The sequence below is a fragment of the Protobothrops mucrosquamatus genome, unplaced genomic scaffold, assembly GCF_001527695.2.
Source record: "Protobothrops mucrosquamatus isolate PMUCROS unplaced genomic scaffold, P.Mucros_1.0 scaffold_257, whole genome shotgun sequence".
Taxonomy (NCBI): Eukaryota; Metazoa; Chordata; class Lepidosauria; order Squamata; family Viperidae; genus Protobothrops; species Protobothrops mucrosquamatus.
Window position 1 is genome coordinate 3,926,791 of NW_015386333.1, and position 16,069 is coordinate 3,942,859.

A 16,069-nucleotide genomic window follows, 5' to 3' on the forward strand; every position below is an offset into this window, starting at 1 on the left:
TTATATGCTTTAGCCTCCAGTCCCCTAATCATCTTTGTTGCTCTTCTCTGTACTCTTTCTAGAGTCTCAACATCTTTTTTACATCGTGGTGACCAAAACTGGATGCAGTATTCCAAGTGTGGCCTTACCAAGACATTGTAAAGTGGTATTAACACTTCACGTGATCTTGATTCTATCCCTCTGTTAATGCAGCCCAGCACTGTGTTGGCCTTTTTGGCAGCTGCAGCACAGTGCTGGCTCATATTTAAGTGATTGTCCACTAGGACTCCGAGGTCCCTCTCACAGTTACTACTATTGAGCAAGGTACCCCCTATACTATACCTTATTATCTTGAAATCATACTTTATAATCCACCAAGTAAATCCAAATTTATAATCCAATAGGCTCCTAACAAATAGAAGTAAATAATAAAAGTAGTGAGTAGTAAAAAAGAACAAAAGGAAAAAAAGGAAAAAAGAAAAACAAAAAATATATATACCAAAATTTGTAATCCAAAGTTTCTGTTAAAAGAAATTTCTTGTTATTCACTCTTTCAAAACAGCTTGTAAAAATTCCAGGTCAAGCTGTATTTGTAATCCAAGGAAGTCAGATGACTTCAAAAACAATTTTTATTTATAATTGTAATCCATCCTGTAGAAAAGGGCAATCCAAAAAGTGTCTTTTCTTTTTCAGCCACAATCTTCAGGACTATAAATTCCAAGGACACCAAAATGTTTAAACTATAAGCTGTGTCTGGGCATCCAGTCAAGTTTTAAAACTCCAATCAAAACAATTCAGAGAAAAAAAGCAAGGTTAAATGTAGTTCTCTGTTTTGCCACTAGATGTCATTAGAAGTCCATTCCCACCATACTTTAAAAAAGTTTAAAAGTTACAATCCGATGGTTTCCAAACAAGGAATAAAAAAAAAAGATTTAGAAATCCAAAAGTTTCCCAAATTATCCTTCTTTTATGTTTCAGTTATTCACAGTACTGTTATAAGTCAGTTTTAATTTCCCCAAGGCTTAAACTGCCGCTTATAGTTCATGTGGGAGGGGTAAAGAAAAAAGCCCCCCCTCCCTGGAGCTTGGGGATTTCTTGCTTTTGAGTGTTTTTTCCCAGAACCGGTATTTTCGCTTGTAGAGAGATAAGAAAAGTAGTCTCACCCAGATCAGCTGTTTTGCTTTCTGCTTGTTAGAATTTGTTGTCTCTGACTATCAGCTGCTTCTGGCTGGCTGCATGGGTATGGTCAGCCTTTCTTCCTGCTGATCCTGAGGGCTCCTTTGGATCAAGTGGGTCAGCTACTGCTGGCCCGCGATCTGCAAAGTTTCACCCTTTGGCCAGTCGCCTCTATGGGGCGGCTTTCAGTCCTATTGGACTCCCCAGCTGGTAGAAATCCAGCTTGGGGAACGGAGCTTCATTCCCCAGCGCCCATGTTGCAGCGACGTCACCAGAAACTATCCAACAGGATGCTTTCAATCGTCTCTCTCATATGACACAGAAAATGCAGGCACTCTTGTGCCTGCTTCACCAGTTTTTCACTGATTGAGTGACCAAGCTAATCTGCTCGTCCGCTGCATACCCAAAATCTTGATACTACTAATCACCTCCATGGTTGAATTGTTAATACACAGAGGTGTATGGCTTTGTCTTCCTTTTTGATCTCTTTTGTTTTTCCTACATTTAAAACCAGGCTGTTTTTATTGCACCACTTCATCAAATCCTCTACTTCAGAGCTCCCCAACCTTTCCAGGTTGGTGGTCCGGGGGAAAGGGAGGAGCAGGGAAATGTGCATGTGTACATGCGCAAATGGGCGCACACACGGTGTTGGTGCAAGCGGGCCACACACCTGTAGCAGCACTGGCAGTGGTGCTAGCATTCCCACGTTTGTGCACACAGGGCTGCAAGTGCCTGCACAGTGGTGCTAGTGCAAATGGGGGGGGGTGCGCACACATGTGCATGCACTCACCAGTCATTCCCACGGTCTGGTGGCCAAAAGGCCACGGCCCAGTACTGGGCTGTGGCCCATAGGAGACCCCTGCTCTACTTCCTCCCACTCATTGCCCTTATTATCATCCTAAATAAGGCCCACCCCTGTTGTATTATCTGCATACTGTGCAATATGGTTAGTAGCAAATTTGCACAACAGTCATGGATCAGCAAGATGAACAATATCAGACTTAAGACACAGCTCTGAGGAGAACCTGTGCTCAAGAACATTGTGTTAGAAATATTATCCCAACTTGCACATAGTGGGGTCTACAAGAAAAAAATTGGTTACAGATTTATAGCTGTCAACTTGTGCCAATTTTTTGGAGATATTTCTAATAATTTTTGGAACATTATATTTACTCACACACTTATTGGCTTTCCACTCACGTAAACTAGGGAGTGACCCTAACATCTTGAGAACATGTATTTTCTTAACAGGAATGTTATTTACTATTAATGTCAATACTATTTTTTTAATATATTGTAAAAAGTGACATCTATTGCTGGTCTATGACCGTAATAAAGTTATTTTCTTCTTCTGCACATAGTGGGGCCTAACAGTGAGAAAATCAAGTACCCATTTGCACAAAGGATTATTAAAGCCAAAATGGCCCAGTTTAGCTACTAAATGCTGAAGAATAATCATATTACTGTGTTACTTTGAAAATAAGACCAGGTCTTATATATATTTTTTTTTACCAAAAGAACCATAAGGGGGATATCTAACTCTTCTCCTCGCCTGAAGGTGCATTCCGCCATCAGTGCTCTCACCTTCCAAGTATCTGCCCTGGGAAACCCTGTAAGCTGTTGCACCTGCAGGCAAGCAGACAGTGGGAGGGAGTGGGCAGGCAGCTTCAGCGGGCATCTGACAGACAGAGGGAGGCCTCAGGGGAGTTTTGTGTCCCTCAGTCATGGTGTAAGCTATGGGAGAGTTGGTGGAGGAGAAGGCAACGGCGGCTGCCACTGGGCAGGTAATCTGCAGGGCAAAGTGAGGGTTGCCGGGACCGAAGAAAGCCCCTCCAACAGCAGACGTGGCTGTTGCACAGCGGCGGCAGAGCCTTTTGCCATCACTCCCCCGTGGCTCTGAAACACCAGAGTGGTGTGGAAGGAGGTCACTGAGTGGGGAGTGGCCTGGCTGCAGAGGCCCTGAGGTACATGGGTGCGAAGCGTGTGGGGCAGCTCCACCCTCCCACTTCCTTCTCATTTTGTGGCGGCAGCACCAGTTTGACGTGTACTCCCCTGCCCTGTTGCGGCAGCGAGCAACCAAGCAGTAGGACGGAATGGGCGGGCTCTTAACTAGAGCTTATTTTTGGAGTAGGTGCAAACCAAAAAGTCAGATTAAGGCTTATTTTCTGGATGGGTCTTATTTTTGGGTAAATGTCAAACTACAGTTGACAAACAGCATTCACACATGAGTTTATCTTTTCTCTAAGTGCACCGAGCTCAGATGGAGAACATAGGAAATAGCATCCTCTGTAGAATGATTTGGACAATCATTACTAATAAGAGAATTGTTACTGCCTATGGGAGCAGAAGTCTTTGACATCAACTCCACTACATCCATCAGCTGAGTCAAATGCTGGAGGGAGTCTGGATACAATAATGTCCTTCATCAGCCTTTCAAAACATTTCATAATGATGGATGCAAGCGCAAGTGGATGATAAATATTAAGACCCATGATTAAAGACTCTTTTTAGCATTGGCAAAATAATGGCAGTCTTAAAACACGATGTAACCATTGCCCGCTGCATTGAAAGATTGAAAATATCCGTAAGAACACAAGCCAACTTATCTGCATGCTCCCTAAGAACACACCCAGGCATTTATCCAGGCCTGCTGCTTTACGAATGTTAATTTACCACAATGCACTTCTGATTATATGCAGACACAGTTGTGGCATGCTCTCTGCATTAATATGTTGGTTAACTGTATCAGCTTCTTTAAACATGCCCCAATCGGCTTCCGGTTTGCGATCGTGGCTCTGGCGGACGTGCGGGACAATCGCTCTCTCCGCTATTCGGTTTTCTTCCGCCGGGGGACCCTGAAAAGGGTCAGAAGTCACCCCGGAAGGGCGACGAGAATGAAGAGAACCTCCGTGTGATCACGGAAGGGCAGAAGCCCTCCCGTTTGATCTCGGGCAGCTCTTCGAACTGACAGGGAAAAGATCGGCCATTAACATGGCCCATAACTAAGCCGCTACCAGCCAAGGCCAAAATTACCAACAAGCACTTCAAAAGCACCGTGGAGGAATTGGGTGAAATCCTACTTTCTTTGTACCCTAAGTATTTTTCTGTAAAAGGCCTCTTGAAATTTCTTCCCCCTGTGAGGAGAGAGGGAAGGGAACGTTTTCCTCCCACTCTCTGAAATGGCGGCGTCTGACTAGGGGAAATAAAGCCTTGAAAAGAACAACTAAATAATTGGATTTGCTTCTTTTTGATATTTTGGGACCCAAAAAGTTCCTACTCTCACGGGGACTTGCTACTCTATTTACTTGTAAAAAAGATGAAAAAGAACTTAAATTGGATAAAAACCTAGTCTGGGATTTGAAAAAGATTTTAAACGCTATTGAGGACATCTTGTGGTGAAATCTGGTATAACAAATGAATATTCTTGACAAAGAGACCTGCTCATAGCCCAGATCTGTCTTTGGTGCTATCTAAAAGAGATTAAAAGCTAAGAGAACAGCTGGGCGATGAAATTGCTTTTTAAGAACTGTGGAGGTGAATACTTACTGACTTTTGCTTAATAAATAGCCTTCACTAAAGGACCATCTATAACCATGCCAGGAGTTGAGGGGACCAGCAACAAATTTTGGCTAATTATAAACTAATTATAAACTTATGCTTGACTTCCGGTGGCTCGGCGACAGCCGAAGGAGGCTTTTTGACAGCCTCCCGTCCGGGGCTGCGTTAAAGCTGCTGAAACAGCATCTATCAGCTGTTTGGCGGCTTGAGCTTTCTCTCCGGGAGAAGGAGAGAAGGTGAGCTTTACTCTGAGTAGGAGTAGAGTTCCCTAGTCTCCCTAGGAGCTTCCAGGGAGACGTAGATGAGAATTCCTCCGGAGCTCAGAGCTTTCTCCGCAGACCGGGATGTCTTCGTTCTTGCAGCGAAGCCAGACGTCGTCTCCACCTCTGAAACTTTGAAAATTTTTAACTGTGAGTAAATCATCAGACAGAGCTGACCAGGAATTTGGACTTGTTTGCAAAAGAAAATATAACTTTAACTCAGAAAGGACAAGGCTTCTCCTCAACTGTTGCAATTTAAAGTTAACTTTGGGGGGGGGAAATGGCTGCGGGCGAGCCGCTTCTTTGTTTCAAAGGGAAACTTTCACTTCTCTTCCGGATGTGGATTGTTACATTGTAACGACTGCAAAGACTTTGGGGGGAAAAAAAGTCAAGAAAATTTTGTTTGAATACCTACTGTTCTGGACTGACTATTAAGACTTTTTTAAAATTAAGAATGGCTTCTAAACGTACTGGAACTTCTGCTGTACCTAAAGCAGCTACTCCCTCACCAGCTATACAACCCACACAACAGAAAGCCAAAACTCCTCCACCCTCCCCTCCTCCTTATATTTCTCTTAAAGATTTGCAGGACTCTCTGGCACAGATTTCTAAACAGATAGTACAACAGATGAGAGCTGAAACAGAAGAACTTCTTGGTAAGAAAAATGATGAATTGTGTGAAAACATGTCCCAAATTTTTCAAGGTTTTGCTTTTCATGTGGATCGTTTAGAGGGACATGTGGAGGAAGTGGTGGAGAACATGGAGGGAATGGAGGAGAGAATAGAGAAAATAGAAGAAGGTGTGGAGATTATTCAAAATGATATTGTAATGTCACAGTACAGAGAAATGGAACATGCCATAAGAATCAGAGGACTTAAGGAGAATTTACAAGAGAAATTGAGGGAGGAGGTAGCAGCTGCCATAGCCCAGGCTACTGACTCTGATCCTGAAATTATATATGGAGAGATTGAAAAAGCATATAGAGTAAACTCATGGGTGGCACGTCAGAGAAATTTGCCTAGAGACGTGGTTGTTTACTTCTCCAGAAAAACATGTCGAAATGATATTATAAAAGCTTTTTACCAACAGAGATTTCAGATTGCTGCTCAAGATGTTATAATTTTGAAAGAGATACCTTCAAAAAAATTTTAAAAAAGAAAGAAATTTGCCTTTCTGGCTCAGGAGTTAAAGAAAAGACAAGTGCCTTTTAGATGGGAGATACCTGTTGGACTAGTTTTGAATTATGCTGGGAATCGTTATAAACTTGATACAGTTCAGAAGGCCAAAAATTTTTACTTAACGGTTCTGAAAGTAGATTCATCTCCCATGTTACCAACTAAAGGAATGGAAGAAGTGGAATAATTGGTTGTAGAAGTGCCTGGAGCTACATCGTTGCCTGTAGTTGATTCCCAGAATCAGCAATTGATGGAGGTGAAAGCTGATTCAAAAGAGCAGAGGATGACACGTGCAGCGCATAAACGAAGGGAAAGAGAACAACAGAAGGAATCTGTGCCTCAAACGTATTCTTTTACCTCGGAGCCAGTGGGAGGAGCCAGGCCTAAAAGATCTGTTATGACAGACCTGCAAGGAATGATTCAGAAGCTCCAAAAGCCGAAAGATGGTTAAGTTAATGACCTTAAATGTTAATGGACTGAATTCACCACAAAAAAGGAAGAAAATATTTCATTATTTGAAACAATATAAAAATGATATCATATGTATACAAGAAACTCATATTGTGTCAAAAGATCAAAAATATTTGGTAAACTCTAAATTGGGTCTACATTTTATAGCCCCTGCACCAAAGAAAAAAGCAGGTATAATTTTTTATGTTAAAAAAGAGTTACTGCCAAAGTTAATAGAATCAGATATCGAAGGAAGATTTGTGCTTATTGAACTTTTATTGAATGGGAAAAAGTGTCTTGTTGCTGGCATATATGCACCTAACCAATACCAACAGCAGAAACAGTTTTTTACATCAAAAGATAATACAATTGGATTATAAATCTATTATTATGATGGGAGATTGGAATGGTGTAATAGACCCTAAAAGAGATAAAAAAAAAACTTTTTCTAAAGCTTCAACTCAAACCAAATTGCCTAAAAGTTTTTTTGCATTGCAAGAGGATTTGGAGTTAAAAGACATATGGTGAGATTGGAATATAGGAGAAAGTGATTTTACTTTTTTTTCAGATAGACATCAATCTCACTCTAGAATTGATTTTATTTTGATTACTAGTGATTTGATCTCTAGGGTTAAAAAAGTGAAGATTTTTCCTAGGACTTTATCAGATCATAGCCCTGTATGGATGGAATTTTTAATGGATGGTGGAAGTAAAAGGACTTGGAGNCTCAAAATTGGAAAAAGGAGACGTTACCGAATATGGATGATTGGAGACAGAAAGTTTCATATTTTGCAGAAATGGCAAAAATATCCGCATACCTGAAGGATCAATATCAAGAGAAATTTATTTTGGTATGGAGAAGATGGATAGATTATATTCAGAGAAAATATGAAATGAACAATTATCATATAGCTTTTGAATAATTATTGTTACTTGTAAATATTTCTATATATAATTTAAATATATAGTTCATAGTTAAGGGGGTTATATGTTAGAGTTAAAGTAAGTTTATACTTGTTTATATTATGATTGGGTTGCTTGGGTTAAATTTGGATTATTATATGTTTAATCCTGTATTCAGCTCTGGGAAGTCGGGGGGGAGGGGGGAAGGGGATTAGGGGACTGAAATTATAAAAATTGATGTATTTATATGTTATAGTTAAATAATAACTGTATTGAAAAGAGGAGATGCTCAGCTGGTACCCCAAACTGCACTCGAAGAGGCGGTTAAGAAGGGAGTGGGGATGTAGGAGGTGGAAAGGAGGAAGGTGGAGAGGTTGTGGGATGAGAGGGAGGAAGGACAGGAAAGTGGATGAGGGTGAAGGCAAGGCGGGGGCCGCTGAGCGTCTCCAAAAAAAAAAAAAGGTATGGATTTGGATTATTTTTACTGCTTCTGTATGTAAATGCATCATATTGGTATTTGTTGTTTAATTATAAAAATTAATAAAACTTTATTTAAAAAAAAACAAAAAAAACCCTTATGCTTGAAAAAATTCTTGAAGCTACTGAGATAATTAAATCTAGACTGAAAGACAAAGACGCCAGCTTAAATCTACAAAGCGAAACCCTGATTGCAACTAAAAAATTTACAATCCAAAAAACAACAAAGCAGAAGAAACTAACACCAAGACAGAGGACTTTAAAGACAACAAGTACAATGTATTGAAAATTTAATCAATCAAACTCTGATTGCAACTAAAGAACCTACAATTCAAAAAACATCAGAAGCGAAAAAAAATAATACCAAGACGGAGGGCGTCAAAGATCAACAAGTACAACCTATTGATAACTTAGACAATCAAACAACAACTACAAAATTGGACATGACTTTTTACTTAAACCAGACAAAACCTGAGGAAGAAAAAGACCAGATCGAATGGAAGACAAATATACTAGAGCAAATACGGGGAGCTGTGCCGCTAGGGTGACAACTTAATGATTATAAATGGGCCAGTTTTTCCTAGAAAATTGATAATTAGATGGTCTCCTTTAGTTCAAGTAACATGTACAAGAATGAAGGGAGATCTATCTGATGATCCAAAAGCATTGGTATGGAAGCCTGGTTGGCATAAAAAGAAAGCTAGAGTTAGATTTAAAAAATGGGGTCTTTTGATTTATTAGAGAGGATGCTAAAGTTTCAATTAATGGGCTAAAGGGAGACTTTGAGATGAAGGGAACTTTGATTATTAGATTTAAATACTGTTGGAAAATAATAAAAAACAAGGGATTAATTGGCTTATTATTGAGGACTTAGATTTATAAGGGAAATGAAAATTAATTATTAGGAAATAGCTTTGAATTATTGTTTAGCCAGATAACGTAGATCATGGATTTGAGATAATAAAGGATACTCCATTATTGTGGTGATGTACTAGGATGAGAAATAGAAAATGTTTATGAAATAAAATAATATATTTACGTAAGTAATATCTCTATTTTAGATAGTATAACTTCTATGTAGTGAAATAAAGGAAATTTGGACTACCCGAAAATTAAATACTATGGATATTAAAGGTTAAATTGGAATATTGGATTTAAATATTAAAATTAGGTAAAACATAAAAACAGGATATGGATAGGTATAAGTAAAATATATTGATAAGTGTTTTAATTGAGTTTGATAATAATTAGAAATTTACTAGCTTAAATATGATATAGCAAATGTTAAGGGAAATAGAGAAAGAATTTTAGATGATGTAACCTGAGATATGTACTAAAGATGTTGTTAATTGAATTATTGACTAATCCAATCACCATGTTGCTTTCCAAACTGGAAAACTGGAAAACTAATAAAAATTTGTTATAAAAAAAACATGCCCCAATATGTGCACTCAAAGAGATTTTGTAATGCTTCTATAGCTCCCTCTGCCCAAACCCTCACCCGCTTCACTGTTGGTTTTTCTCTAAGTAATAGAGATTTATATGCTGGGATAAACAAAACACAGAAATGGTCAGAAGAGCCAAGATGAGGGCGGGGAAGAGCTTTGAATGCATTCATGATGTTAAGAGTGGTTGCTTTTAACAGGAGTGCACAGAAGAATAATCAAAGTCCAGTCCAAGATTTTGAGAGCCAAGTCAGAGTTGTCAAACCAGCTGTGGTGCCCATGTAGTTCTTGGCTCTGTGTCTCCCGAGGCTATTAACAATTATGATTCTTTGCCTTCAGAATCAGTCTCTGAGTTTTGAGCCATGATACTAATACAGGAAAATTCCTAGCTTGGAAATTCAATGCCCCTCTGACTCTGGAAATACAGAAACAACAGAATGCATGCTTCTTCAGTGCCTATACTACCAAAACTTTGATATTAACCTCATCTCACCATTACTGCATGGATATGCAAGGTACACAGGACAATTTTATACCACCCTGTTGCTTTTAGATACCTATAATGCTACAACAGATAACGTTGCCAAGTTCTGTGCAGCTATGCTCAAAATTATCATCAGATTATAATGACCTGTTATAAACTAGATCTGATAACAACCTAGTTCACCATATCAGAGTGCTTTGTAATTTGATTCAGTTTTCCACATACAACCTTTTCTCCCCCCCCATGCCCTCCATTGTTCCTATCCCTTCTTTTAGATTCTGCTTTTTATAAGTACTTTTAAATTTTAATTCTTATATCTTTTATATCTTCTAGCTTTTTATTTTTTTTAGATTTATATATTTGATATATCCATTATCCTTTTTAAATGACTGCATCCCACCTTTCTTATGCTGGTCTGTGACTGCAATAAAGATGTAATTTGAATATATTTTTTTATAGGTTTTCCTGAAATATTGCCATGTATGAAGCAAAGGAAAGACAGAAGTTTATCAGTGATGCTCAATACCTAAGAGAGATGCAGCACAAGATGGATTCAGAGTATCAGGTTATACATTATATTTCAGTATCTTGATTTTCTTACAAAGAACATGAAGCAGAAGTAGTCTTCCCCAAATTAAACATTGTTGGCTGGGGATACTAGGACATATACTTCTAGAAATCTGGAGATCTTCTGATTGGGGAAAATTGGCAGAGGGTGTTATGGATGTGTGGCCAGATTCCATTAGCTATTGTTTGAATGTAAGCCTTCATATGCAACTCATTTAAAATAGACACATGCCTTATTTATTAGGCTTGCCTGAGAAAACAAGAGCACATTAAAGACCAGTCTGATAAAAAACAAGAACACAGCAGACAAGAACTGAGGCAGAGAAGTTTATCATCTATTTCTCCAGTGCGTAGATATGAAAGGCCATGGATTTCAAGACTTCCTGTTAATAGACAGGCAAGTATTTGCTAACTTTAAATGTGAAGTAGAAAAATATTCTGATTAAAAACTCACGAAGCTTTTAAAAATTCATAATCCAGGTGGATCAGCTGTCAATGTATTTTTTTTTCATTCTAGAGCACAGCAGTTCACATTACTGTACATCTTAGAATTATTGTGAAGGCTGAAGACCATAACTCTTGGATAATCAGTTTTTTTTCCAATTCAACAAACATTTCATTTTCTTTAGGTCTTGTAACATTGTTGCTGAGAATTGGAGCTGAAAGGTAGCACCAAAGGAGGATGAAGAGGAATAACAAGAGCAAAAATGTTTTGGAAATTTTTCTTTGTGAAATTTATTAGAGCCCATTCAATTTTCTAAGAGTATTGCTAGAGGAGCTTTCTTCTCTTTTCTGAAAATAAGATTGCTTGTTTAATAGAAAGTTAAGTAAAGATAACATACTCTCCGAACAAATTAAAAGGGTAAAACAAAACTTTTTCAAAAATGCAGATAAGCCGGGAAGATGGTTGGCGTATAACAGTGATGGCGAATCTTTTAGAGACCGAGTGCCCAAACTGCAACCCAAAACCTACTTATTTATCGCAAAATGCCAGGGCTGCATCAGCATTGTGGTGCCCTTGGGGGGGGGATCGTGGCCCACTGGGTGGGCATGGCTGCAGTGGTCACGGCAGACTGGGTGAGCGTGGCCAGGGCCAGTCCCTCGCCATCTCTGGGGCATCCCTGGGGGGCCAACACTGCTTGCTCACTCACTTCCTGCCCTGTCACTTCCAAACGCCACATGCTCGCTACTCTAGCGAACTCTGCTGGGGCAACGGCGCGTGCCCACAGAGAGGGCTCTGTGTGCCGCCTCTGGCACGCGTGCCACAGGTTCGACACCACTGGCTTATAAACTGTAAAAAGAAATAGAGAAGAAATCCATCGGTAGGTAGTGGGGCCTGTGGGGCGATGGCGGCTCTACAGGGCCTCTGTATTTCAGTGAAGGCGACTGAGCCAGAGCCCATGGAAGTGGAGGAGGACGAGCTATTGCTTCAGACTGGAGTCCCCGCTACCCCCTTACCTCTGCTACGGCATCAGCAGAGGAACTAGCTGTGCCGGTGGGGCGCTCGCTGAGGCAACTGCTGCCGGTAACGGAGCCAGGGAAACGGCCCCGGAAACCAGCCCCACTGGTGCTGCGGCCAATTTTGGCATGCCGCCACATCACGGGGATGTGGCATTGTGCTGCAGCACCAGTGAGGCAGCATGATAAGCTGCGGTAGGATACTGGGAAGCGGAATATGTGGGTCCGATCCCCCTTCCTCCAGCAGCTTCGCCTCGTGGCAGAGGCACTGGCAGTCCCCCCCCACCTGGCCCATTTCCCGGCTCCGTAACGGGCAGCAGCTGCCTCAGCAAGCGCTCCATTGGCACAGCTAGTTCCTCTGCTGATGCCATAGTAGAGATGAGGAGGTAGTGGGGGCTCCAATCTGAAGCAATAGCTCTCCCTCCTCCACTTCCATGGGCTCCAGCTCAATCGCCTTCACCGGAATACAGAGACCATGTAGAGCCGCCATCGCCCGACAGGCCCTGCTACCGCCGAAGGAGGGAGAGACCAGAAACAGGAAAAGTGAAAGCGGAAGCCATAGAGATACGTTGACCGGCTGTGCAGAGCACCACTTGATGTAGTGGCTGCACCCATCAGAAGGGCAGACTATGGAGGCGACTTGTGAAATTATCTTTTGCCCAGCCTCAGGAAATGGGTTTTCATGTTATCCCGCCTCGCGGTTGCCAGAAATTAGGAAAAAGTACCTTTGTAGGTTAGGTGAACCTGATAATTATTAATGTTCTCAATTTGCACAATTGGGCGGTGGGGGGTTTCTGCCAAACTCAAAAAAATTAGGTACCGGTTCTACTGAACCGGTGCAAACCAGATGAATCCCACCTCTGTGTCTATCGTTTTAGCATACCTTTATTTCTGGGCATGTGGGCACATTTCTAAATAAATAGGTTGCAGCTGCCACTTTATTTATTTTCTAAGAATGCTTCTGGTATGTACATGGGTTCCAAAGACATTTTTGGAAATTAAATTGGTGCTTTATCATTATAGCATGCTACCTTCCAATTTAATATTTTTGCTTCAAAGAATCTTTAAAAAAAATAGTAGGGTTTAATCACATGAGCCTCAGTGGTGATATTAGTGGATGGTGTATTTGATGCCACATTGGAGACTGAGGCACTTGAAACTACCAGCTTAGTTTCATAAACAAGGTTGAAAAATAATTTTGAGCCAAACGATTAATATTAATAGAAGCAGAGGTAGGAAATTTCCTCATTTGAGGAAAAGAAGCTTAATTTTTCCAGCCATAATCCTGACAGAAAGATTTACTATTGAAAATTAAAGGAAGAAATTCCTCTAAAGAGGAAGTAATTTTCCTAATATATGGCATATTAAAATTAATTTTATGGCTAATAGTTAAGCATTTCTTTTCAAATTACCAGATCCCATCTGACGAAATTTCTGGAAGTGATCCAAAATCAAATGTAAAATCTCATGGGAATAAATCAGAAGCTAAATTTCCTGCCATTGACAAAACATCTGTTAAACAGAAGCAAAAATCAAGCTCAAGCATGAAAAAAAATGAAAAAAGTGGGTCTGGCCCCAAAAAAGATGTGCAAGGTATGTATGGAAAAATATTCAGGAAAATAAATTGTAATGCACAGGATTGGAACTAAAGAGATTTTTAAATTAAGGAATTGTGGGAGAGATGGTTTGCAAGTAATACATTCTAGGGCCAAAATCATTGATTCATCAAAAGAAACATTTATTCTCAAAATCTATAGTTTTAATAGACTATTGGCAATAAGGCAATAGGCAATAAGTGTAAAAACAAGCAAAACAAAGGAAACTAATAAGTTAGAGTTAGACACTGTGAGTTATATAATGCACAAAATAGTAGAGAAGCAGCTCATGTACTAAAAGAGTCGTCTGATAAAAAGTAGTCATATAGACTATTATCCTGGAGAAAACAGTCTTATACACATTCCTTAAAAAATTCTTGTTGAACTGTGCTAAATATATAAAGTACTGCCCTCCTTACTGTAGGTTATGCAATCTCTTTCAGAATGAAGATCTGAAAAACTTTCAGAACAAAAAATATTACACGCGTAATCTGAATATAAGTATTCCCCATGCATTTAATAATTTTCTCACTGTAACAATTCTAATCTCATGGTAATATTGGAGAGTTCTTGAATAAGTCAAAAGAATCTTTAATTATACAGACATTCTTATACTAAATGTAAATTTAAATATAGTTAATATGATTACTCTACATGGATGTATTTGATATGTTTATACTTATATCACATTCATTATAATTTGGTAATAACAATGAGAATTTTATCACAACTGCACCTAAGACTTTTTAGACAAGTGGCTCTGGACCCAAGTCTTCGACATCATCCTTCTGACCAAATTCATCTGCCACAGGATAAGAAGTCAGGTGCCTTCTTAAATTATCAACTGCTTAAAAAACTTTAAAACTATAAATGGGGGGTGGGGAATGGACACAATTAGGACTATAACAGTATGCATGGCATTTTCCTTGTCTCCCTCTCGTCTCTATATGTCTTACATACTAATTGCTGGAAACCATTGTCAGATTGAGGTAGGTAGACAATTCACCTCTTCCCAAAAGCCTACTTTATTCTTTGTGGGCCAGAGCATTTTGTAAAACTCAACAGTGGCCACAGGATTGGAAAAAGTCAGTTTACATTCCAATTCCAAAGAAAGGCAATGCCAAAGAATGTTCAAACTATCACACCATTGCACTCATTTCACATGCAAGTAAAGTTATGCTTAAAATCCTACAAACTAGACTCCAGCAATAAGAGGATCGAGAACTTCCAGAAGTACAGGGAGGATTTCGAAGAGGCAGAGGAACTAGAGATCAAATTGCCAACATATGCTGGATCATGGAGAAAGCTAGGGAGTTTTACAAAAACATCTACTTCTGCTTCATTGACTATGCTAAAGCCTTTGATTGTGTGGATCACAACAAATTGTGGCAAGTTCTTAAAGAGATGGGAGTACCATCTCTTGAGAAACCTGTATGCGGGTCAAGAAGCAACAGTGAGAACTAGACACGGAACCCACCGATTGGTTCAAAATTGGGAAAGGAATCCGGCAAGGCTGTATTCTGTCGTCTTGCCTATTTAACTTATATGCAGAGCACATCATGAGAAAGGCAGGGCTAGATGAATCAAAAATTGGAATTAAGATTGCCGGGAGAAATATCAACAACCTAAGATTTGCAGATGATACCACTCTAATGGCAGAAAGTGAAGAAGAACTAAAGAGCCTCTTGATGCGGGTGAAGAAGGAGAGTGCAAACGTTGGCTTGAAACTCAACATTAAGAAAACCAAGATCATGGCATCTGGCCCTCTCAATTCCTGACAAATAGATGGGGAAGAAATGGAGGTAGTGACAGATTTCCTGGGCTCCAAGATCACCGCAGATGGGGACTGCAGCCAAGAAATTAAAAGACTCTTGCTCCTGGGGAGGAAAGCTATGGCAAATCTAGACAGCATACTAAAAAGCAGAGACATTACCCTGCCAACAAAAGTACGTATAGTCAAGGCTATGGTTTTCCCAGTTGCAATGTATGGCTGTGAAAGTTGGACCATAAGAAAGGCTGAGTGCCAAAGAATTGAGGCCTTTGAACTATGGTGCTGGAGAAGACTCCTGCGAGTCCCCTGGACTGCAAGGTGATCAAACCGGTCAGTCCTAGAGGAGATCAACCCTGACTGCTCTTTAGAAGGCCAGATCCTGAAGTTGAAACTCAAATACTTTGGCCACCTAATGAGAAGGAAGGACTCACTGGAGAAGAGCCTAATGCTGGGAAAGATTGAGAGCAATAGAAGAAGGGGACGACAGAGAATGAGGTGGCTGGATGGAGTCACTGAAGAAGTAGGCGAGAGCTTAAATGGACTCCAGAAGATGGTAGAGGACAGGAAGACCTGGAGGAACATTGTCCATGGGGTCGCAATGGGTCGGACATAACTTCGCAATAACTAATAACAACAACAAACAATTTCATGTGAGAAGCTTGCAATGGAGTCCAATGGGCTTTATTGCAATTCTTTTCCAGTACAATATATGGATTAGTTAATGTTCGCACTAAAGAAAAATCCTGAGCCAAAATTCATTTAAGAGCAGA

At 40.0% G+C, this 16,069-nt stretch overlaps 1 protein-coding gene across 1 annotated transcript in view; it reads left to right on the forward strand.

Annotated features, from left to right (window-relative positions):
* Positions 1 to 16,069, forward strand: part of MARCH10 (membrane associated ring-CH-type finger 10) — a 104,849-nt gene that overhangs the window by 26,463 nt on the left and 62,317 nt on the right. The window contains exons 3-5 of the mRNA XM_015831511.1: positions 10,368 to 10,473; positions 10,720 to 10,872; positions 13,349 to 13,526. Of these exons, the coding sequence (XP_015686997.1) occupies positions 10,387 to 10,473; positions 10,720 to 10,872; positions 13,349 to 13,526 (418 nt within the window). The 5' untranslated portion in view covers positions 10,368 to 10,386. The remainder of the gene's footprint in view (positions 1 to 10,367; positions 10,474 to 10,719; positions 10,873 to 13,348; positions 13,527 to 16,069) is intronic.